This window comes from Passer montanus, unplaced genomic scaffold, assembly GCF_014805655.1.
Source record: "Passer montanus isolate IOZ18808 unplaced genomic scaffold, ASM1480565v1 scaffold54, whole genome shotgun sequence".
Classification (NCBI taxonomy): domain Eukaryota; kingdom Metazoa; phylum Chordata; class Aves; order Passeriformes; family Passeridae; genus Passer; species Passer montanus.
In genome coordinates, this window is record NW_024370374.1 from 2,950,382 (window position 1) to 2,973,554 (window position 23,173).

The 23,173-nt window shown below is 41.2% G+C and overlaps 1 protein-coding gene across 1 annotated transcript; it reads left to right on the forward strand.

Moving 5' to 3' along the window:
* Positions 1 to 7,100: 7,100 nt before the first annotated feature.
* OVCH2 (ovochymase 2) lies at positions 7,101 to 21,698 on the forward strand. The gene is given in 29 exon segments (XM_039724968.1): positions 7,101 to 7,179; positions 8,949 to 9,058; positions 10,479 to 10,506; positions 10,509 to 10,558; positions 11,287 to 11,341; positions 11,344 to 11,448; positions 11,668 to 11,763; positions 12,134 to 12,263; positions 12,850 to 12,902; positions 12,905 to 13,024; positions 14,155 to 14,173; positions 14,941 to 15,036; positions 15,136 to 15,194; positions 15,197 to 15,268; positions 15,702 to 15,856; positions 16,165 to 16,287; positions 16,681 to 16,774; positions 17,521 to 17,602; positions 17,604 to 17,648; positions 18,032 to 18,111; positions 18,761 to 18,835; positions 18,838 to 18,931; positions 19,141 to 19,210; positions 20,165 to 20,279; positions 20,282 to 20,344; positions 20,616 to 20,693; positions 20,696 to 20,766; positions 21,055 to 21,223; positions 21,655 to 21,698. Coding segments are annotated over 29 exon segments (2,430 nt in total).
* Positions 21,699 to 23,173: the final 1,475 nt, after the last annotated feature.

A 23,173-nucleotide genomic window follows, 5' to 3' on the forward strand; every position in this document is an offset into this window, starting at 1 on the left:
CTTTTTTGCTGTTCCCCCCTCTGTCTGTCTTGTTCTCCGTGTCTCCATTTCCATGTTTAAAAGTGGGAACTGTGTATATGGAAGTCTTTTACAAACCCAAACCCACTCCCAAGATTTCAGCCTGGAAATACCCCAAAATGTGAAGAGTTTAAAATCCACATTTCTACAGTTTTGGCACACATAAATAACTTTATGAACATGGTACTTCTTCACTGTTCTCTCCTCCTTTCTGGCTTGATCTCCCAGTAGCTGAGGGCTGTGAGCCTGCTCTTGATTGCATTTGATTGTGGGTCCTGAAAAAGAGTGATTTAGCCATGGAGACCAAGCCTGGAAGAGGGCAAACAGACCCTGGGCCAGACTCCTGTGGCAGGGGAAGCTGGTCTCACTTGGCTGATCAAGAGCAAATACATGGATTACTCCTGGACTTCCTTCTCCTGGACTTTAAAGCTAGTTTGACAGGTCATTCATGTCTTCCTACTCTTGGGACTCAGCTCCATCTCCCAGCAAGGCAGAGGGACCCACTGTGAGCCCCTGTAGTCACTGCAGTTCTCTCCTCTCACTCCTGGTCTTGATGTGAAGTGCAGACACAACTGACAGCATAGCCTGGATGATGCAATACATTTTCATTTTATTTTATTTTAAGTATGTTTCTGAAAAAATCTGCAAGGATACATCTCACTGCTGCCTGCCTGAGATGGCATATTTCTGTATTTTGAGCATATTCTGTAACCACTGTAATACTGTAAATCTTTACCCATATTAAAAGCATTGAAATGTAACCACTGTGCTCTCCAAAAATCAGGTGATGTACTGGATTTATTATTTTTTATTTCTATTTACCTTGAGCAGCTGCCACTGTGCTGTTAGGACTTTGCATTTCACAAAACATTCCCCAGGGGAATAAGCTGGGAGTTAAGTGACCAACTTGCTTCTGATTGTTGCTGATTTGTTTAATCCATATTCCAAATGTTAGCTGAAAAGCATTAGTATTGATCTGTCCTTACAAAGCATTTTGAGATATTCAGGTCAAATGCTTAAGCTAAGCACGATTTTGTTCCCTCTCCCTTCATTTGTCCTTTCCCAATTAATCACTTTAAGGCTGGACTCTATCCAAGGGATGCTTTGGCTGATATCAATACTGCAATACCTGCAGTATTTCTGCATTTGTTGGCATTGTTCACCTTGTTTGATTTTGGTCTTGTTTGCCTTGGAAGGTGAAATTTCTGTCTGGGAGGAGATTTAGCTACAAAAGGAAAATTGCTCATCACAGATGTAAGTAACTGAGCCTGCATCTATAACTCTCATATACTGGAAAATGGAAAAATGGAGCTGCAGTGAAAAGTGGGAAAAGGCCAGCAGGTGCTGTTTCTTTTAATTCTTGGTTACCAGTTACTTTTGGCTGGTACACCAACTATTGAGCATTGCAGGATGAAAAATGCATTTTCTGTTAAAATTACACTCCTTTTTTTATTGCACAGGAGACTCAAATAGATCTTGATATGTGGTTGTGTTCGAGGGTGCCAGGATGAGGGAAGAGATGAGAATCTTGACTCCATGTTTCAGAAGGCTGATTTATTATATTATGATATTATATTATACTAAAATGCTACACTAAAACTATACCAAAAAGAATAGGAAGAAAGGATCCATCAGGAAGCTGGAAAAGAATGGAATGGAATGAATAACAAAAACCTGCAACTGTCTGAGAGTCTGATACAGCTGGACTATGGTTGGTCATTAAGTAGAAACAATCCACGTGGACCAGTGAAAGATGCACCTGTTGGTGAACAATGTCCAGACCACATTCCACAGCCATCAGACAGTTATTGTTTGCATTTCTTTTCTGAGGCTTCTCAGCCAGAATAGGAGAAAAACCCTAGCAAAGGATTTTTATAAAATATCATGGTGACATGGATGCATATCCAAAATCCTGAATTAAAGAACAAATGTTCTGGGAGCCAGCTTCTTGGGGGGATTCTGTGGGTTCTTATTGGCCCAAGTGCTCCTTTGAGCATTCTTGCCGTTGTGCACTTTGTTCTGTGCCCTGATGGGCCAGCTGGAGAGTTTAGGAGGGTGTAGAGAGCCGAAGTGAAAACATTATCAAAAGCCAACCCTTGAGTTTTACTGCTCCCTCTGAGCCCTTGCTGGAGTTGACTGGAGGCAATAGAACACAACTCAGGGTCTCTCTGAGGCAAGAACCCTCAGCCCTTTCAGTTTTGGGGTGGCTGTGACGGGAACAGCGAGGCAGGAAGTGTTCAAAGTCTCACAAAGTCCCCTGCATCCAAGATCAATGAGGCTGACTAATACCTGGGGGGATGTGGAGCAGACCTAAGCTGTGCAGGGCTGGGAGCAACTTTCCTCTTTAAACTCCAGAGTTACTGGGTGAATTTTAACTCTTGCTGCGCTGCTGAAAATCCTACAAAGGTACTCTGCCCTTTGGGGATCTTCACCCCTGAAGAAAAGGGATTTCATCATGCCTGGAGTGTGACAGGCGATACCCCAACATTTCAGAATACTTGGCTGAGAGAGACACGTTTATTCACCAGGTGCTTGGGGCACAAGCTTGTCACAAAGCTTGGAACAACTGAAAATTCTGGATCTGCTCTGAGGACTGTGCTGTGTGTAGAACAGCCCAGCTAAATTTCATGATGGATTTTGATGCTTTGAATTCTAAGTGAATTCATTTCACATTCAGAATGGGCTGTTCTGTCTAGGCCATGCATTCATTCCTTTCCATTGGCACTGGCTTTCAATTCTTGGTTAAAAGCTTTGGTCAAGAAACCAATTCAGCTGTAAAAGCAGATCCAGCTGCACAGAACAAGCTCAGGTCTCCACAGAGCCTGGCCAGGGCTGAGACTGGCATGAGGGGAATGGCAGCAGCATTTTCCTGGGAGATGGGCCACAGCTGCCCCCTTGGTTTGGCAGCAGCCTAATTTTGGGTTGGTTTAAAGCCATCAGGGATCTGCTAGCACTGTGAGATCCCACATCTGTTGATTTGGATCACTGGTGAAGGATTTGTCTCATGGTTTTTGGCTGTCAGCTTGTCTTTGGTAGAGAAACAGGCACCTGTCAGCACCGTTTTTATTAATTGATGGAATTACATCAAAATTATACTGGCTTTTAACTGTTGTCCCTGCCCTTTTTATAAACGCTTATTTTCCAAATTTTCAGGCAAACAATCTGCTCCCCAAAACAGGCTTGGGTGGCTGAAAAATCAGGGATATGATTTTTTCTGGCAAATGAATTGATAGCACAGTGAGCATTGTTATTGCAAAGTTTTAGTTTGTAGGTCTTTTTTTTTGCAATTTTTACCCAAACCTAGCCATAATCCTAAACTAGAAGACCAGATTAACTAGGATTCATGTGGGAATATTGAGCTGAAGTCTTGTAGCTTGTCTTTTGCAAGTCAGGTATATTTATCAGTGATCTCTGCTGGTCTAAAAAAGTACATGAATCCCAAAACCACAAATCCCAAGTGAAGGTGTAGCATGGGTTTGTTTTAAGATGTGACTTTACTTATACAGAGGGAGAGGGAAAAACCATGGTTGGAAATTGCAGAGGTACTTCATGTTGTGATTTTAAGAACTGAGAATCCCTAATTCTCTCAGCTTTCCAATGTATTGGTATTTGAAGTAGCATGAAGGCTCTGACTAAAAAAGGTGAATGCCAAGCTCCTCTCTCTCAATGTAAGGGTGAATGGTAGCTTTTAAAGCATAATAAAACGGAGGTGAGTGTTTTGCTGGTGCCATTCAGAAAATTTCATAAGCTTCTGGGGAAATGGTAGGCAATAATGGGCCTACCTTGAGAATTAGATTAGATTTTTTTTTTTTATTTGGTTACAGCAAATTTGGAGTCATTGGAATTACAATAGGTTAAAACTGGTGAAAAGTAAGTTTGTTGGAAAATCAAAATTCCTGCCCAACTATCCAAACATAAATACATTAAGTCCCTGTAAAAACTAATCTGCTTTCAGTTAAGAATGACTGGATTCAGAAGTATAGTACATGAATTATATGATTTATGAGTTTCATATTTCATGACATTATATCTTGTTTAGAATATGATACCATGAATTTTATTGAGCTTAGAGGTTTTCCAGTTTTCCTGCAGTGACCTTGCAAACTACTAGGATGTGACCAGTGACCCTCAAAAGCACAGCTCATTGTATTTGAAAAAACCAAAAGCACAACCAAACCCCAAAAAACCAATCCCATTTAAATCTTGTTTTTTCTACTGATCTACTAAGAGGTTAATTACTAACCAGCATTTGCTGCTCATTGTACCCTTCACTCCTTGTTCCCTCTTCTCTTAAACTTTACATTGCCACTGGGTGAAACATTTCTCACCTTTCTTCCTCCTCAGACAGGAGCAGCAACACAAAAGACTTTTCTAGCAAGAATTAAACTTTCTCTGCCCTGCAGTTGGGCCACCTCAGTGGTCCACTGGCCCAGTGCAGCCTGTGTTCCCTCCACCAGCCCTGGGCTCCTCTAAAAACCCCTCAAAGCCAGCAGAAAAAGCAACTGGAGGGCTCTGATGATGAGCATTCTCAATATTCTTTGCTTTCTCTTGGTCTCAAACTTATTTGGGTGTGTACATGGCTGTTTTTTAATGGCCTCACAGCAAGGAGCAGCTGTGCACATTTCTGCAGCCCTGAGTACACTTTGTTTTACCAGCGTTTCATTCTGCCAGTGCACAGCAAAAGAAGGGACGGCCCAGGCTGGCTAACATCGATTAATGCCATTATTTGGGGCCACCAGGAACAGGCTCTGCCTGCTAAAACAGTTTGGGACAGTTAGTGACTTCATGGCTTTGTTTTTCTCACTACAAAGCTTTGGGACACAGAGCCAGCTCTGCACTGAGATTCAGAGCAGAGGTGTGGATGCAGATCAGTGGTGGTGTGGTTGATTTGACCTTTGCCTGTGATCTACTGGAAGTTGGGTTGTTATTTTTGCTGCTGGTTGTCATCATTTTTTCGTGTCTCCCCTGTCTGCTTGGGCCCTGCAAAAGTCCTCAGGGGTTGTGTTTGTGGCTCAAATACAAAAAAGGAGGAATTGTGGAAGAGGTTTTACAGCAACTTTTGTCTCTCTGTCTGAGCCAGAGAGAAGTTTGATAAGAGGATCCATGTTTAGCCCAAAAGAATTTCCTACCAATGTCATTGACATAGAAACCAAGGAAGAAAGAAGGATAAATAAGAGAAGAAACCTGCAACTGCCTATTCCAATGAGCATTTTGTCTCTCATGACCAAAGTGTAAACTTAGGAGTTTTGTAAGAAAAAGCATGTTAGAATAAAAACAGGTTTGAAGCCTTCTGAAAATGGAGTGTGCTGCTTTGTATTGTCTCTGTCTCAGCTACAACAGGGGTGGTGCTGGTCAGGAGTGGTGCTGCCAGAGCTGCCTGCCAAAGCTGCCAGTTTTAGGGGCAAGAGCAGCTCCCCAGGGGTGTGTGCCTCTGTCTGCACAGGATAAAGGAAAAGATAAAGGAAACAGCTTCAGGAGAACTCTTAATAGGTAGTAGAAGAGGAGAACATAGGGGCAAGAGCAGCTCCCCAGGGGTGTGTGCCTCTGTCTGCACAGGATAAAGGAAAACAGATAAAGGAAACAGCTTCAGGAGAACTATTAATAGGTAGTAGAAGAGGAGAACGGGGCAAGAAAACCTCTCCTTCTGTCCTGCCATCCCAGGTAAGTGCAGCTTGGACAGAATGTGTCCTCTGTGCTGTTTCTGTCTGACCCCTTTGATGCTGCACAGAAAGTGATGCCTCTCTGTGAGAAATTGGAATGTGCTGATTGTTTCTCCGTCTGCCCACTGTTTCTCCATCTTCTATTCCACATCAGTGGCTTGTGTAGCATCACTCATAACCACAGGGATTGTTTATTCTTGTTTTGATGCCCTCTTGTTGTGGTGGATGAGCACAGAGCTCTGCTGTACGTGGAACTGGTCTGGGTGTTTGGAGAGTTTGTTTTGTCCCTGCAAAATACAAATGAATCCTGGAGGAAAGCAGCTTTCAAGAGTTTTTGATTAGAGCTGGAATCATGTTGGTGATACAGGTTTCAGAAGTGGCAGAAATGGAGATTTCCTCAGGACTAGTAGGAAAACTGCACAGATAATAAATTCTGCATCCATAACAGAAAAAACCCCAACTGCAACTCAAAGTTTCATGGACAGGGTTTATGTTCAATTCCTATAAAACTGCATATTGAGAATAAAAGCTGGGGTTTGTTACCCTGTGACCGGCAGGGGAAAGAATGAAAAACTAGAGTTGAATAAACACATAAGTGATTGTTAGGGTGGTCACTGATGGTGGATTGGGGGGATTGTTATTGGGAAGCCTCTGGCCAAACAAAACACTGAGCATGCTGCCAACAACATTATAAACTTGTGGTGTGTTTCTCAGGTCTGTAATATTGGCTAAGTATAACGTGTGCAGGAAATATAAAGCTGTAGAAATTGTTGGGGCAAATAGCAACTGATATTCTCTCCATGTGAGTTCTATTTCCATGTGTAGATCTGCCTGGGTAAGTTGCTAACAAAGCATGCCATGGTAAATTCATTTTGCCTCAAAAAAAATAGTTTCAGAGAGGATTTCAGTACTTTACAGCAATGACTTCAGTGATGGTGTGTAGCAGAACCATGCTCTATTAAATTTAGTGTCTTAGGCTGGAAATGGGGGTTTGTGTTCTATTTCCATCTGTCAGAGCTGGGGCAGTTCTCTCTGTCCATGGGGCAGTTTTCTCTTTATCTCTCCCACAGCCAATCCTCCCTCCAGCAGATCTCTGCTGTCCATGGCCAGGGAGTGTCCCTGCAGGGCTGATCCAATTCCAGATATCTTTGCCTGAGAGCCCCTTAATTTCAAAATAATAATAATAATTCAGAGGGAGGGGTTTGCATTTTCCATTTCAAGGGAGGTTCCTGCCTTGCTTAGCAGACACCTGGCTTTTCAAACCATGACATGTGGAAAACTCAGTAGTGGAGGTAAGTGTTTTGTGGCTGGATTAATGAGTTACCTCTCCTTCACTGAGTTGTTGTTGCCCTGCAGTGCAGGGTTGGGGCTGGGTTTCCCTCTCTGTGTCCCAAACCCTCTGTGTTTTCACTCAGCCCCAGGATGAGCCTTTCCCCCAGCCAGCTGCTGGGGCTGCTCTGAGTCACAGAGCTCTGTGCTGTGCCAGCTGCTCTGCAGAAAGGCAGGAGGGAATTTTCACATCTTCCTGAACAGTTTCAGGTCCTGGTGGTTCTGCTTGGCAGTGACAATCTTGGGAGGCAGTGCTGATATCAAGAAGCTGCATTGGTTTCACTCTCTAAGTTATCTACATGGATGTTTTCTTTCCATGAGTAATTCTTACAAAACTTTTGCCTGATTCCTTGATGATTCAGAACAAATAATGTTAAGCATGATTAATTATTAAATAAAAATGAAATACTTTCAAATTTGCAGCAAGGTCATGGTTTATCAGGATACCCTTGGGGTAAAAACAGAACACAGCAGGTCCTCCCTTCCATTGTCTTCTATCTTAAAATCCTTTTTTAAAAGTTTTTATCTTAAAATCTTATCCCTTTTTTGGAACAATTAATGATAGCAATTGTTCCTGCTTCCTTCATGAAGATTTAGTAATTTACAGAAAACAAGAATGGAAACCTGTAAAGGAATCAGGAATCTTCTGGATTAAAAACTGCAAAGGATAGGGGCTTTTAGAGTTTGTCAAAACAAAGATAATAAAAGTTTGGTATAATACGTATAAAAAAATTAACTTATCACTTTTAAACTACTCTTGCATTGGAAGATAGAATTATTCAATGCTGAAAGAAAAGAATATTTTGTGAATCTGATTTTTAATTTTTTAAATTTATTTATTCCCATTTGCCAAGTACCAAATTTTTTCTGGTAAAACATAAATCAGTTTAAAAAAATGTCTCTGTTTCCTCTTCCCCGTGTCCTTGTCTCTTTGCACAAGGAGAAAAAGGTGTGTGGAGTGATAATTAGGGAAGAATGTAGAAAATCAGATAAATGAACAGGTCATTTCTATAGAAAGCCTTTTTTATTTAAAAGCTGGTATAAGTAGCATTGTGTCAGCACAATTGTGTCACTGTAGTCACTTTCACAGCCACGCTAATCCTGAGGTGACAGCAAACCCCTTTTTTGTAAATGTTGGATTCACTTGGTAGGTTGGATAACTCCACATTTCCAAGACACTTTGTACAAGTGTTGGTCCTCCATCCTTTGAATGCACCCTCCTGTCTGCCAGAGCAACAACAAAATGGTCCATGGTTATGGATCCTGTATTTTCCACAGTGGAGAGTTTAACAGAGTTAAATCTATTAGAGATGTGTTTTCAATGAGTTGCCATTGAAGTTCTCATCCTTAAGGAAAAAAAAAATTGTGACCACTGTTTTTTTAACTTTTACAATTTGCTGCTGGGCAGAACTGGTTGCTTTGCTTCTGCCTTTCTTAAAATACAACCAAATTAATAATGATCATTGCAGAGAATTGTTTCTATAAATATTCTCCTGTAGAAACACATAAAGGGTATCAGCTTCACTCAGCCATCATAGATGATGACAATAATAGTGAGTCAAGAAGTAAATTTGGCATAGTGAGAGATGTTCTGGAGAATCCAGCCACTGTTGGTGGTCATCAAGGTCTATTGTGTATTTTGACTGTTTGTCAGAAGTATTTTCAATACAAATGCTGCTTGTAAACAGATTTCTGAAATTCATAATGAAACAGTGATTTAATTCCAAAATAATTCCAAAACTTGCTTGAAAGAGAATACCTGCACATGTTTTTCTTAGTTTAGCTTTAGCCTGGGCAGTTTGTATTAGGGATTATAAATCTGTCTCCTGACATGGCAGAAAGACTGAATTTTGTACCAGGCCATGCCTTCCAATTCTATTTTACCAAAACAGAAATAAAACGTGAATCCAGATTGAATCCTTCCTTCTTTTCCCCCCTCAGATCCTAAGTGTGGGCAGAAAGTGCAAGAGACCAGCCCGTGGAGTTATTTTGCCGTTTTCACTCAGATTGTTGGGGGAAACCAGGTGAAGCGAGGCTCACACCCATGGCAGGTTTGCACAAGCAAATGTGGTTTTATCTGCAGAACAAAGCCCCGGAGAAGAGAAAGCTTTGGGGTGACCTCATTGCAGCCTTCCAGTACCTGAAGGGAGCCTACAAGAGAGCTGGAGAGGAACTTTTAACCAGAGCAGCGAGTACAGGACCAGGGGAATGGCTTCAAGCTGAAAGAGAGGAGGTTTAGATTGCATACTAGGAAAAAAATTCTTTAAGGGTAATGAGGCACAGGCTGCCCAGAGAAGTTGTGGCTGCCCCATCCAAGGCCAGGTTGCATGGGGCTCTGAGAAAACTGGAAGGGCAGGGAGGATTGGATCTTTAAGGTGCCCTCCAACCCAAGCCATTGTATGGTACTGTATTGTTGAACTCCAGCCTGCTTTTAGGAACAGCAATGAAACAGGTGGAGATATCAAATGCAGAGAGCCCTTGATGCAGGGAATGGTTGGCATCTGACTCTATGATTCAGAAGGCTGAACAATTGCTTTATTAAAATATATTATATCATATTATACTATACTATATTAAAGAGATACTATACTATACTAAAGAATACGAAAACGATACTAAAGAAAAACCTCTGACTGTCTTGAGACAGCCAGAACACAGCTTTGAGTGATTGGTTAGTTAATATAAACATCCATCACCAGAATCCAATTACCAAATCCCTTCAGGTAAACAATCTTCCTAACACATTCCACATGTGCAAAAACAACAGGAGCAGACAATAGAGATAAGAATTGTTTTCTCTTCCTCTAAGGTTCCTCGCTGGGATTCCCAGGAAATATCCTTGGGAAGTTGTGCCTGCCTGCTCTCTATGAAGAGGGCTGTGGCTACATGGAGAGGATTCAGAACCCGTCCTACTTCCCGATAAACCTTTATTTATTATTTTTATTTTGTTTACCACTCTTTATGGAAGAGTAGCTGTAGATGAGTCTGTTTTAAATGGGTGAAACTGCTCACAAATAGGGCACAGGACACCACCCCAACTCCCTGGCTACTGCCCAACATCCTTGATTTGCATCCTTCATCCTAAAATTTTCATCCAACCACTGCCTTCACAGCCGGAGTACCTCAGGGACTTGGTGTTTATTACATGCGTGCTGCTTTTCTCCAGGCCCCAAGGCACAGCTGAGGGGAGAGCAGCAAGGTTTAGGATCTCTTAGGCTCAGAGAAAGCCATGGAAGTGTGCGTGCTGGGAATGCAGCTGGTGCTTTGGCTCTGTGACTCCTCAGAGAGCACCTGGGGGTGCCCTCCCTGTTCCTCCCCAAAGGCAACCAGAGCAGACACAAAGATTTTCCTCACTGGGAGTGTCTTCTTTAAATGCTGCAGGTTTCCCTGAAGCCCTCCCTGTTCCTCCCCAAAGGCAACCAGAGCAGACACAAAGATTTTCCTCACTGGGAGTGTCTTTAAATGCTGCAGGTTTCCCTGAATAGAAGGCAGAAGCATTTCCCATTGTTTCTGCTCAGTGGGTGGTCACAGCAGCTCACTGCTCCCTGGACATGAATGGATGGCATATTTCAGGAGCAGGCTGCAGGTGCAGGAAAACATGGATTAGAAACATATTTGTGCTGTAGCATCTCTTTTGTGGTGCTTACTTACAGGTGCTGCCCTTTTATTTGTAATCAGTACTTTTCATGTTTTAACAAAAAGCGAGAAAAAAACCTCTGAACACCTCAAAATAATTAATAAATAAACTTACAGAGATGGACAAAGACTGATTTTGGAAGTCTATGTAAAAAATTCATTTGAAGCAGAATAAAGTTTATACTCATTGCTTTTGTGTTCCCTTGCTGCACACCTGGTCTGGTACCAGGAGCCCTGAGGCAGGACTCACTGTGGTTTTGTGGGGTTTTTTTGATCAACTCAGAATCATAGAGAGATTATCTTATTTATTCTGCACTTTTCTGTGTCCAAATCTTCCCTACTCTTTCAAAAAGCAATGTGGCTGAACACTTTTAAACACAGTAAGAAGACCTGATTCCTTAGTCCACCACCAAACCATGGTCAGGTCTGCAGCAAAAGGATTTTTCTTCTCAGTCTTTTTAATCTCCCAATTCCTCCTACAGGGCTTACTCAGCTCCTGCTGTCTGTGCATCTTAAGTGCTCTAAAATCTGAAGATGAAAGGTATTGGGTATTAGAAGTAACAACTTCTCTGTTAAAAAACAACTCCTTTGTTCCCTTTTACATTGAAGATTGCATAGCTGCACTTTAATTTTTCTGTTCCACAGGAACCTGCTGCAATACTTGCACGTCACTGCAGGAGAGCACGGCTTGGGGCTCAGGGAGAGCAGACACTGCCTGTCACATCTGTCATTCAGCACCCCAATTTGACCCCAGGACTCAGTGAACTCATTGCCCTTCTGAAGCTGGATGGCACCTTCAACTTCAGTAAGGCCAGAGTTAGTTGTGATTTTTTTCTCCATGAAGAAAAAAGTTATTGTTCTTTGCATGCAGAAGATAAATTGTCAACATGAGATTAATTTTACAGATTCCACAAAAATAACAAGATTTTTCTTTCTGTTAAAAACCCTCCAACACTTATTAAGGAAGCTTTTGTAATTTTTCTTTCAAATATTTAGTAATGAGATTCATGTCCCTGTGTGGCAGGTTCATCAGTTTTGCCAGCATGTCTTCCTCATGCAGGTGAAAAGTTTGAAGCAGGATATATCTGCACTGCTTGTGGCTGGGGCCATTTAAAGGAGAGTAAGCCACTCACATTATCATTGTTTTTCTGAAACTAAGAGCCTGATTGCCCAGGTCAGAGCCTGAGCAAAAGTAACCTTCAACTGGCCCTAAGAATTGTAATCTCAAAATGGGATTTTGCTTCTACACCTACCTGTGAATTACTTCAAAGTGGGTAATCACAAAAACTAGACCTGTATTTGAATTTTGAAACATTTTGGAATTTTTTTCAAGTAAAACCACTTATATACAAAAAACTGGATGTTTGCCAAAACATGCTTGTAACCATAACATGGCTTGGAGCAAATTTCCAATTGATTTTTGTGGTGTATTAACAGTGACATTAAGTTTACCTTCCAGCTTTTCTTCTGAGCATTGATTTGTGTTTCAGATGGACTGCTCCCTCAGGTCTTGCATGAAGTCAATCTCCCAATCCTAAACAGCAGAGAGTGTTCAAGAGCACTGACAGCTTCAAAGAAACCCATCCGAGATGCAGGAAGAGATGCCTGCCAGCACACAGGGCCCTGTGTGCTTAGCAGTGTTTCTCAGGAGCTCTGTGTGCCAAAGTAAACAAATTCACTGTAAACTGGGAGGTTTGGATGTAGGAATTCTTTCAAAAGTCCCCTATGGGGCAATGCATTTAATGACATGATTCCATATTAATTATTGTATGGGTTGTAGGACAGGTTCCTGAGAACAATTTTGCAATGTACCCCAGTGCAATAATGGTTAGGGCTTAGCAACTTCAGAACACTTGATAAATTAATTAATGTGGAAAGATGCAGAGGATGAAAGTAGAAAGAATTGGATTACAGGAAGGAAAGGAAGTGTGATAAAGGTTAAGTGATTGTTCCTCACTCCTTTTTTACATGCTCAAGCACATCAGAGATGAACCCACAAGGGAATTAATCTGTCTCTCCCCTTCTGACAGTCCTGACTAAACACCCCAAAAATGTGTGTGTCTTTACAGCTCTTTTAAAGCTGACTGTCGCCTGTGTTGCAGGTTTTTAGTAAGGCACAAGAGAGACCCCAACACACCCTTTAAGGCTTGCTCAGCTGTACAAGCTCGGGGATTTTGCTGGGCCTTTTTCCAGGGAGACTCCGGAGGCCCCTTTTGTGTCGAGGCAAGCCCAGGAGCCTTGCTGGTGTCATCTCCTGGGGATGGGATGTGCCTGCAGCTGGATAAGGAGTGAGAAGAAGAAACATTACAACAGAGGATCCCTGGGAACATTCCCAGGGCTCAGCATGGTGCTGTGCTGGGCTCAGGAGAACATGAGTGCTGGTAATTAAGTCCCCGCAGTAATGCGTCCCTTGCTTGTGACAAATCCTCTGCCTCAGAACATTTTATTTAATTGTATCTTTTTTCAGGATACAGCACTTATATGATTTCCTGTCAAAGCACTGCAGCATGTCACAGTCCTTTGAAGTGCGTGTTACTGACAGGCAGTTGTCAAAACCAAATTGAGAGCATTGTAAGTGTTTGCTTCTCTTCCACTTTACTTCCTACTTTGACCCTTTATTTTTTATTTTTTAAAGAATGATCCTTTTATGCAGCTAGCCAGTTAGCAGATTTATTGGAATTTTTCTTTTTTTTTTTTTTAGTGGAAATTCACCAGTTGAAAGTATCAGAGATTCCATGTGCACTTCTTTGAAGTCACTTGTCATTTTTCTCAACTAAAACATGTTGGATCAGACATCTGACAACAGCATGGGGACAAGTCATGCTCAGAAGTGCTTTTGTTCACTCTTCCCAAAGGCCATGAATTCCCTCTGTACTGGGGAACAGTGTGTGACCATCAGGCACCACTGCCAAAGTCATGGAGCTGGACATATAAATGGCAGGGGTGAACTTTACTGAGAGTTACAAGAAACTGAATTGACATTTTCTTTCGTCTAATTAAGAAGTTTGTCTAATTTTGTTAAAGGGTTTTGGATACTGTGTTAAAACTTATACAGAGAACTGAAAAACTGAGGGAGGGTTTTTTAAGAGGTTTAGTCAATGAGAAGAAAAAAAAAATTGTGAGGAGAAAAATAAAATTTCCTATTAGAAACCATCTTCAATTGGTGATTCAAAGCAGGAATCCCCATAATGTGTCAGAGAAAAATGAAAAGGGTTTAGCTTCTGAAAAAGTGCTGCTCAGACCGAGTGACCTGTCAAAGCATGGTTCATTCTGGTAGTGGCTACTCCAGAACTGTTTATTCCAATGTCAGCATTCCCTAAACTTGCAATTTTGTTTTGATTCCAAGCCCTGTTTTTTTCGTAGGCACTGTGTCCCCAAAAAGCACGGGGAGCTGTCTCAGTGTCAGCTGTACAAAATTGCCATTTCACATGGACAAAAGTAAATTGTGAATATGAAACTGCAGTAATTTATTCTTCTTTTTCCTCCCCATTCCCTATCCCTCCTTCATTAGATCTGAAAGTGAAAAGCTCCACAGGTGAGTACATTACTTTTCTCCAGAATCTTTTATTTGTGTTAAAGCATAAAAAGCCCTCCCCAAAATAGTTGGAATTTATAAAGGAAGAAACCTTTTTGAAAACATTTTTGCCAGTTTTTATTGGTCTTCCCAGGATGCTGCAGCTGCAATAATCAAATAAGTACTTGACTCTTAAATTTGTTTGTGTTTACATAGTTGTTGATAAATACTGCTCTCACTGGGTAACCTTGCAAGCAGAAGGAAGAGCCAGAGGAGATGATTTTTGTGCTGTTGTTTTTCTGCTGACACTTGACTGAAGAGGAAAGCTTCTGCTTCTTCTATTAAAGTGATTTTTAACAGCACATTGAACTGTTGCAAAAGCCTCCTGCTGTAACATAACCAAGGACATTATTTCAGATGGGCTTCCATGAAAACTATTTTTGCTCTGGGGAATCCATATTTCCTCACTGAAAATGATTTCTACTGAAATCTTCATGTAGCCAAGAGTTTCTTTAAGGTAAAAAATAAGCACTGCCATTTACAAAAAAAATGGGAGTCCATTGGCAGGGCCTCACTCTTGCTCCCAGATGATGGGGTTTAAAGCTGATTTGCCAGAATTCCAAATAAAAGAGAGAAAAAAGAAGACACAGCATCAGTTTGCCAGCAGAAATAAAGTGCAGCTGAGCAACCCTGTCTCACAATATCCTCCAGATGTTTGAGATTTTTGGTGGAACAGCTGATTGCATAAGTGTCAAACCTAATTCCTTTCATTACGATTTAACTCACGGTGTTTTGTAGTGTTCAGGATGGCAAACTCTGCAAGAGTGAAGGGGAATTGCATTTTCCTGGAAGGCCTGAACAGTTGTATGAAAACCACCAGTAAGCAGAGAAAACAAAGTCCTCCCCCAGAGAATATTTCCCATGCAAGTGTAGGTTGTGGCATTTGGTGTGTGAATGGGAACTGATTTCTTATTCCAGATTGTGTGTGTGGAGTCTATTTGTGCCAGAAGGGAAATACACATGGCTTCATTTCTCCCATTTGATGTGGAGCCAGAAATGTTCTGTGACTATGCTTCGTTATCAGTCCATTCAAAAGATGACAGACTTGTGGGTGAGTTTTTGTCCCCTCACTCTTAGAAACAATCATGCAGGTTGGAAAAGACCTTTAAGATCTATAACCTGTCAGAGCACTCCTTATTCTAACAGCAAGGGCACCCAGTGAGGTGGTGGTTGATTGTTTCACTTGCTTGATTGATACATTGAGACATAGGATCTGAAATAAGAGAAAAAAAGAGTGTGGGCAGTGAGGAGGTTGGAAAATGCCTGGTAGGGAACTGTATCACACTTCTGGTGTCAATGATTTTCAGTTTTTAATAGTGTGAACCTATTTGGGCTAATGGATTAATAAGGAAAGTAGAAAGATGAATAGGAAATTTCCCTTCAATCCTAAAATTTTATAGCTAAGTATTAAAAATGGTACATGCAAGTTTTCTCAAGTAACTGAAGGCTTTAAACAGTGATTAGTCTCTAATGTTATGTTTCAGGGAAATTCTGTGGAGGAGATGTTCCATTACCTCTTTTGATTGGCTCCAATAGCATAAGGCTGAAATTTGTTTCTGATGATGAGGATTATGGAACTGGTTTTTCCATTACCTACAAAGCTCTTACACCAGATGTTCTCCTGGTAAGTTTAAGCCAAGTAATGTGCCTGCCTACACTCTTGGGTGGGGACCTGGAAAAGAATGTCAGGAGAAAATAAACCAGAGGAAGCTCCTGTGGTACTTCTGTGTGGATGATGCTGTCATGGGGGGGCCTTGAGGGAGGCAGCTGAGGCTAAAACACATCCTGGAGAATTGCGTTTGGTTTTTCTGTGCACAGCAGTTCACCAGCCCTAAGGATGGGCCCAAGGGCCACCTGCTGAGCCTTAAAAGAACTCCTGATGTTCCTCTTCTGGTAGCATTTCCAGCTGCTGCTTTCCTTTCCATTTTTGTGTGCCTGGGTTTCCAGCTGCTGGCAGTGAGTCCCTCTTTGAAGAAGGGAGTGTTGGAGAGTATGCACTACCCAGAGCACTACAGCGACCTGGCAGGCTGTCAGTGGATTATCTGTGCTCCAGAGGACCATGTAGTCAAGGTATAACATGAACCTTTCTGTGTCTGCACGATGGAAAAGGGCACCACTGAGTTAACAAGAAATGATGCAGCTAAGGACAAACAAGATCAAGCAACACGAGCATGAATAATGCTGCTGGATGCATTTAAGAGGAATCACTATCCATCCCAAAAGACAGATAGGTTTGCATTTGCCCTTTAGGTTATGGTAAAATAGGATTTCCTGGGTTAAATTTCATCATGACAGATTCCTCTTGAAAATTTAATATTTATGTATCACCTGTGAGAGGTCTGAATGTCACAGAAACCAAACTTTGCAGGAATCACTCACAATCCTAAAGACCCTCTAGATCTTTGATTTTTTTTCCATATGACTATCACAACAAGGTTCACTCTTTCATTTTTTAATGTAAAGCTTACATACCAGTCTTTTGAACTAGAAGAGAGTGAAGATTGATTCTATGATGCCATGACTGTGTGTGAAGGTGCGGGAAAAGAAGAGGAAATCAGTTTGACTTTTGATTTTGGGAGTGTTCTATTTCTTTTATGGCTTTCACTAGCCCTATTGATCAGTGTAAATAAAGTTTGCATGTAGAGTTCCAGCTAATGTTACAGGTACTAGTTTCAGTACCTTGAAAAATGCTTGAAGAAGAATTGAGAATTGAAAGAACTGCTAATTCTTCTCAACTTACAGAGACAAACCCACATTGAGGTGAACCATTTTCGAGTGTTTAAATTCTGTGTGAAATGCGGTTCTGAATTGGTTCCAGTGAAGAAAATAGATAGCACATAACTTGGGTCTATAGGAATCATCACACACAAAGCACCCTAGACATCTCCTTTTCAGAGTCCAGCTGTTCACTCCAGAGCATCATTCAATTTTTGCCACTTGGCTTACAGTGTGTGAGACGAAATCCCATCCCAAAATTTTCAGCACTTGCTTGAAGCTGGTGCTTAGATTAGGGAAAATCAGGTAGCTGGGGTGTTTCATTTGTAAGGAAGTTGGTGGGTGCTGCAATTGTGACTGTTGTGAAAGGATGCCAGAGACTCCTTGTTCTGATGAGGAAACTGAACAGGCTGCCAGGAATAGGTCAGTCCTTCAGCCTCAGCCTGCTTATCTCTTGCTCATGGTTACTTTTAACCTTCCTGTCTGAAAGCTGGAATATACAGAATATTGTGCACCCACTGTTGAAAGACAGAAGGATTAAAAAGTACCTGTTAATTTTTTAGTGAGCCTTTGCTTTCTCATTTTTAGTCGAGTCTTGTGGATTTGCCCTACCAGCACCTGCTCCAAGCTCCTCTGCTGTGATGCTGGCTGTCTTCCACTCTGATGAAACAGACCTTTGGAGGATTCAGAGCTACAGCCTCCTTCATCCATGTAACAGGGAACAGAAAACTAAATAGAAACTTGGGAAAATGCCTCCTTGGGGGAGCACAAAGGGCTCTTCAGTGGAGTGGATGTTCAGAATTATTTTGCTCTGGGAAATTCTCATCTAAGAAATTATTTCATTAAAAAAAGGGATTGCAAACCTCTTCAGGCATTAAACAAAGGCTTAATGAATGGTGAAGACAAACAATGAATCTGGCCAAAACCTGGGAGTTGTGTTTGTGGCACATTTTAAATTGCACTTTAATACTGTAATAGCACAGATCCCTAAAACAGAAATCTCTTTCTTCTACAAAAATAAATAAGGAAATAAAAGTTATTCTATAATACAAATATTACTCAGGACATCCTGTTAACACACTCACCACCCTCATTTGCTAGATTTAAATATTTTGAATTCAACTAAAGAAGATTTTGAAAACATGAATGTTACTGAGGAAGAAATAAAGGTTACAACAGGCAAGACAACCTCTATTATGCTTCCTTCATGAGACTAGAGAGTACCTTTTGGACTATAAATTCTCAAAATACCTAATGGTTGCAGTTGGTCCCGATTTTTTTAGTAATATATTTTGAGGAAATAAAAATATGCACAGTGATATTTACATGCTTTGGCTTTAGCAGAACCTAATTTTTCTTGTTTCCTTCATCTTGCTAAGTCATGTACAGCAGTTCAATAACATTTCAGCTTGTATGTCAGTTTACACCTACTTCCCTTGGTGAAAAAAATTGCAAAGACTGCAAAGTAATTAAAAATAACAACCAGCATTTTAGAGCTGCCCTTTCCCCCCTTTCTAGCAGTCTGTGAAAAATGGGATGAGTCCCATTGTAGGGACCCATTGTTCATTGTAGGTTGGAGGCTAAAACTTTTGAAGGTAAGTGGTAGCTTTTATCTAGGTGAAGCTCTATTTTTTGCTAGGATCATTTCCTCATGGTGGTCTAAACATTTGGATCCTTTTTAATGAGGGAAATTGGAAGATTTAGCAAAAAAGGGGGAGGTGGAGCTTGAAAAGCTTTGGGGTTGCCCTTAAATGGAGTGTTCTTTACTTCTCCCAGTCTTAACCTAACCTCTAAAGACTTCTTGGAACATCAGTGCTTTCTGTTTCAGAGGATGTTTGTGGAATGCCTTCAAATCAGCCCAGGTTCCTCTTCAGTAGGATAACTGGAGGTGAAGAAGCTGTGCCTGCCAAACTGCAGATGAGCTCATCTGTGGAGGAGCAGTCCTTGCCCAAGAATGGGTTGTCACAGCTGCCCACTGCCTTCATTCCAGATGAGTGCAGTGGAACGAGCCCTTCCCTGGGAATGTCCGTAACTGCACAGTGTGTCCCTGCTTCCATCCAGGGTGGCACAGGCTTGGTGACACCTGTTTCAGCTTACACTGCCTCTGGATTCTTCCAGAGGTGTGCTAGGAACACAGCAGGTTTTAAGATTCATGGGTTTCAGGACTGCTGTTATATCAGCCCGAGAATGAACATTCTTTTTCCTTAGGGAAGCATACAGAGAGTTATGGATGGTGGTATCAGGACTTCATGATCTTACAGAGTAAGAGTACAGACAGGTACTGTGTGCTCTGCTTAGTAATGAAATACAAATCAATCTTTCAAAATAGTTTTTAATGTAAATGTGATTCCCAAATTCTCCATGATGAAGCAAACCAGCAGCCCTGAACATGTGGCATTCACATTTTCTGAAAAATCCCTTTGCCCAGGATTTTTCTCCTGGGAAGCTGAGAAGACTCAGAGAAAAGGAAAACAATTTTGTCTCATTTGCTTCTCCTGTTTCTTGCTCCTTTGGAATGTGTTTGGAGATTGTTTACCCACAAGTGATTGTTTCATTGGGTTCTGCTGGGAGTTATTTTGACTCATTGGCCAAGATGTGTCAGGACTCTGGAGAGAGAGTCACGAGTTTCATTATTATTTTTTTAGCCTTCTGCAAGTATCCTTTCTGTATTCTTTAGTATAGTATAGTTCAGTATTCTTTAATATATTATAGTATTATAAAATAATAAATTAGCCTTCTGAGAATATGGAGTCAGCTTCATCATTCCTCCCTGCCACGAGGGTCCCTGCAAATACAATATGAACGCTGATCCCAATCTGCATTTACACAACAGCTTTTGTGTGACTGTCAGCACAGACCTGGGCCTTCACTGAGCTCCAAAGCTCAGTATCCCAGAGGATGTGGGAGTGAGAGGTGTATTGTCTCTGTGCTCACTGGTGACTGTCACCATGACAGAAAGATTAGGGCACAAGTTGCCACTTTGCTCACACTGGATACATGTTTTTCCAAGACTCTCTTCCTACCCTTGCTGGATGGAGTTTTCTGCATGTTTCCAGTTCCATGTCAAAGATGCATAATCTTGACTTGTTAATATCAGAACGCTGGTGGTTTCTGGAGCTGCTTTTAAAAGTGTTCCCTTCTTAAGGCAACTTGGAAATTTATAAAACCGAAGTTATTTAAACCCTCACATTCCCAAGTCTTTCAGAAAACGTTGATGTCTTTGCTTTCCTAGAAAAGGTCAATCAGGCAGTATTTTATACACCCAAATTTTAACGAGACCACTCTGGACACTGCCCTGCTGCAACTGGCTGAGCCCTTGGAATTCACCCCCTCCGTGCTCCTGGTGTGCCTCCTGCCGGGGAGGAGGTGCTGCAGCTCTGGAGGATGTGTGTGGTCACAGGGTGGGGTGCAGGTATGCAGTCTTTGCTGCTTGGGCATGTTGTGCCTGTGTTTTAAATACCACATTCTGTGCTGGAACAGTCCATCTGTCTGTGCGTTAGTTTTCGGAGAACAGACATGTTAAAAAGTTTTCACTTGTGTAAGCTCAGCTAGACATGAAGGGACATGGGTGGGAGGAGAGAAATCAGGTAATTTAGATTGAGGCCATTTGAAAAGGAGAAGGGAAAATCTTCTTCTGAAACCACTAATTCATGCCTCTACTGGATTATGTGTTTTAATTCAAGACAGAGAAAAGGGGAAAAAACTTCAGCAGCTGGAAGTCCCCATCCTGGCACCTGACATATGCCAGAGCTATTACATTAACTTCCCAGTGAAGTGACCCTGGGGATGATCTGTGCAGGATTCCCTCTGGAGGAAGACAAGGATTCATGCACAGTAAGTTACCCTTGGGCCAGAAAGGGGAAGTGTAAAACTTCCTAAAGCTGTTTTCTTGCAAACAGGCTGTGGTGATTCACAGTAAAAGTCTCCTTAGCAGTCAAATTTGAATTATCCATATTGCAAAAAAGAGTCACTTCCCTTGAACACAGGTTGTGTCTTTCTTTGTCTTTTAAAATGCAAAGCTCCAAGCACGTGAGCAGCTGGGACCTCTCCTTGTTGAACTGAGATTTTAAAAACAGCAAGAGTGCTGTTGGCTCAGGACAAGGTTCCTTTGTCCTTGTGCAGGGTGATTCTGGAGGCCCATTTGTATGTCCTTCAGAAAACAACTTGGGGTTTTACACTCTCCATGGAATTACTAGCTGGGGCTTGAGATGTGGAAGGAAGAACTACCCAGGAGAATACACCAATGTTAGTTTTTGTTTTGATTGGATCCAGAAGAATATTAATAGTAGTGGTATGTATGAAAAAACCCAACAAAACAACCATTAAATTAATCCTTTTGCTATTGTTAGATGATTAATTTGAGGTCCTTTCCAGGGTGCCATTTTTATATTTGAGTGTCCGGCACTCCTTGAGATCTTGTCTGTTTTAAAATATCCCTAGCTGAACACCCAAAAAAGAAACAAACTTAAATCAGCAGTAACTTCTGAAAACCTTATTTCTTCCAGTTGTATTATTATTATTCCACTGTCTACTGCATTTCATGTGTGGATGAATGTTTTCCTTGCTGTGGCTTTGCAGCTTCATTTCTCAGGGCTGGGAGGAACTGTAGAGGAGCAGGAACTGACACGTGGTGGCAGCTGAGTCCACTTTGACAAGTTTATAGCCTTTCTTCATTGGTGATCTTTGCAGAGTTTACCCTGATTGATTCTTCTTCTTTTTCAGAGCTCCCCATTTTCATTGTGCGACTGTCTAAAGAACAGTTCTGATGAATCCCATTGTAAAACATTGCCAAAGCACAAATGCCATTGAAAACAAAATCTGGTGGGAACATACAGGTTTCTGTGACTGATGAACAGATTCCAGAGTAGCTGATACTTACCCTGGGGAATTTATTGCTGATTTATCTGAACAGAGACTTAGGCTCTTCACGTGAGTTGGAGCAGTCACAAGCTACCTGCAGCCTTCTGACACTCTGTTAATCCATTTTAGAAGGGAAAAGAGGGAAAATAAGCCACAAGAGCCAAGCACGTCCTTGAATGTAGTGCTGGAGAGTGTAAAAATACTGCAGGATATTTTTAACACAGCTTCTGTGTTTTTGGTTTTACAAATTTTTTGGTGTTTAAACAAAAGTGTTTGAAAAGACAGGTGTTACAGGCCAAGGGACACGCAAGAACTGATAGCTATCCTAATTAATCTATGCATTACCTTGTTAATAGCAGTTTGTTTAATGTTCAAAAGGCTGCTTATACAGAAATCTGTGGTGATGGGCTCCAATTAGCTTTGCAGTCCCTTCTGCTCTCAGCTGTAGTGTTCAAACCTAGATTAGTAGGATACTACAACAGGTAGCACAAGCATAATCCTCCTTTGACTCAATGGTCCAGATAATAACAAGAAGGTAAGATATCTCACTTAGTCTTTGTTGATATTAATGGCAAAAATATTTAGAAAGCTTTTCCCAGACAAGCATTTGATGTCAGTAACTCTCCTTTCTTATTATATTAATTTTAAACTTTGGTTCTTTAGGTTTTTTTAAACTTTCAATTTTATTCTGTAGCTGGGCAAACAATAATCTCACTGACTTTATTCTCCAATGAATAAGGTAAACATATTTCACCACTTCCTTCTCTTCACTGTAAAGTCTGAGGCAAAAGCCCACAAAATATTGAGCATGAGTTTTTTGTGAAGCTACAAAAATACTTAACAGTGGAAGGATCATGGGCAAATTGAGATTCAGTGATTCATATTAACAGCAGTGTTGCATTATTGATAGAGCATGTGTGTTCTATCTTTGCCAAGCTCTCTGAAGAGATCTTCAGAGAGAAATGGAGGGAAAGTATCCTTTGTAAATTTTTATCATAGAAGCCTGTAAATATTTAGTTATGGTGGAAGTTGCCATTAGCTGACAGTATCAGTTTATGCTGGGAGCAGATGTGTAATATCTCTTGGCTGCTATTCTGTTTTGCTTAACAGGAACACAGTGACTTTTATCTGCTTATTAATTTAAGACAAGGATTTCAAGAGGATGTGTTCAGAAAAGGAAAAAGTGTGTAGAGAGAACTACAGATGCTATCAGCTGTGATGATATTGAATGTGGTGATAAATTGGTATCTTTTATGAAAATTCCTGTCTTAAATTCTATCTTAAAATGTCTGCTTTTGATTTGATTGCTATGACACTAACTTTTTGCTTGGCTGCTTTTTGTTGGCCTTTTGTGTTTCTCCTCCTATGATTTTACCAGGAG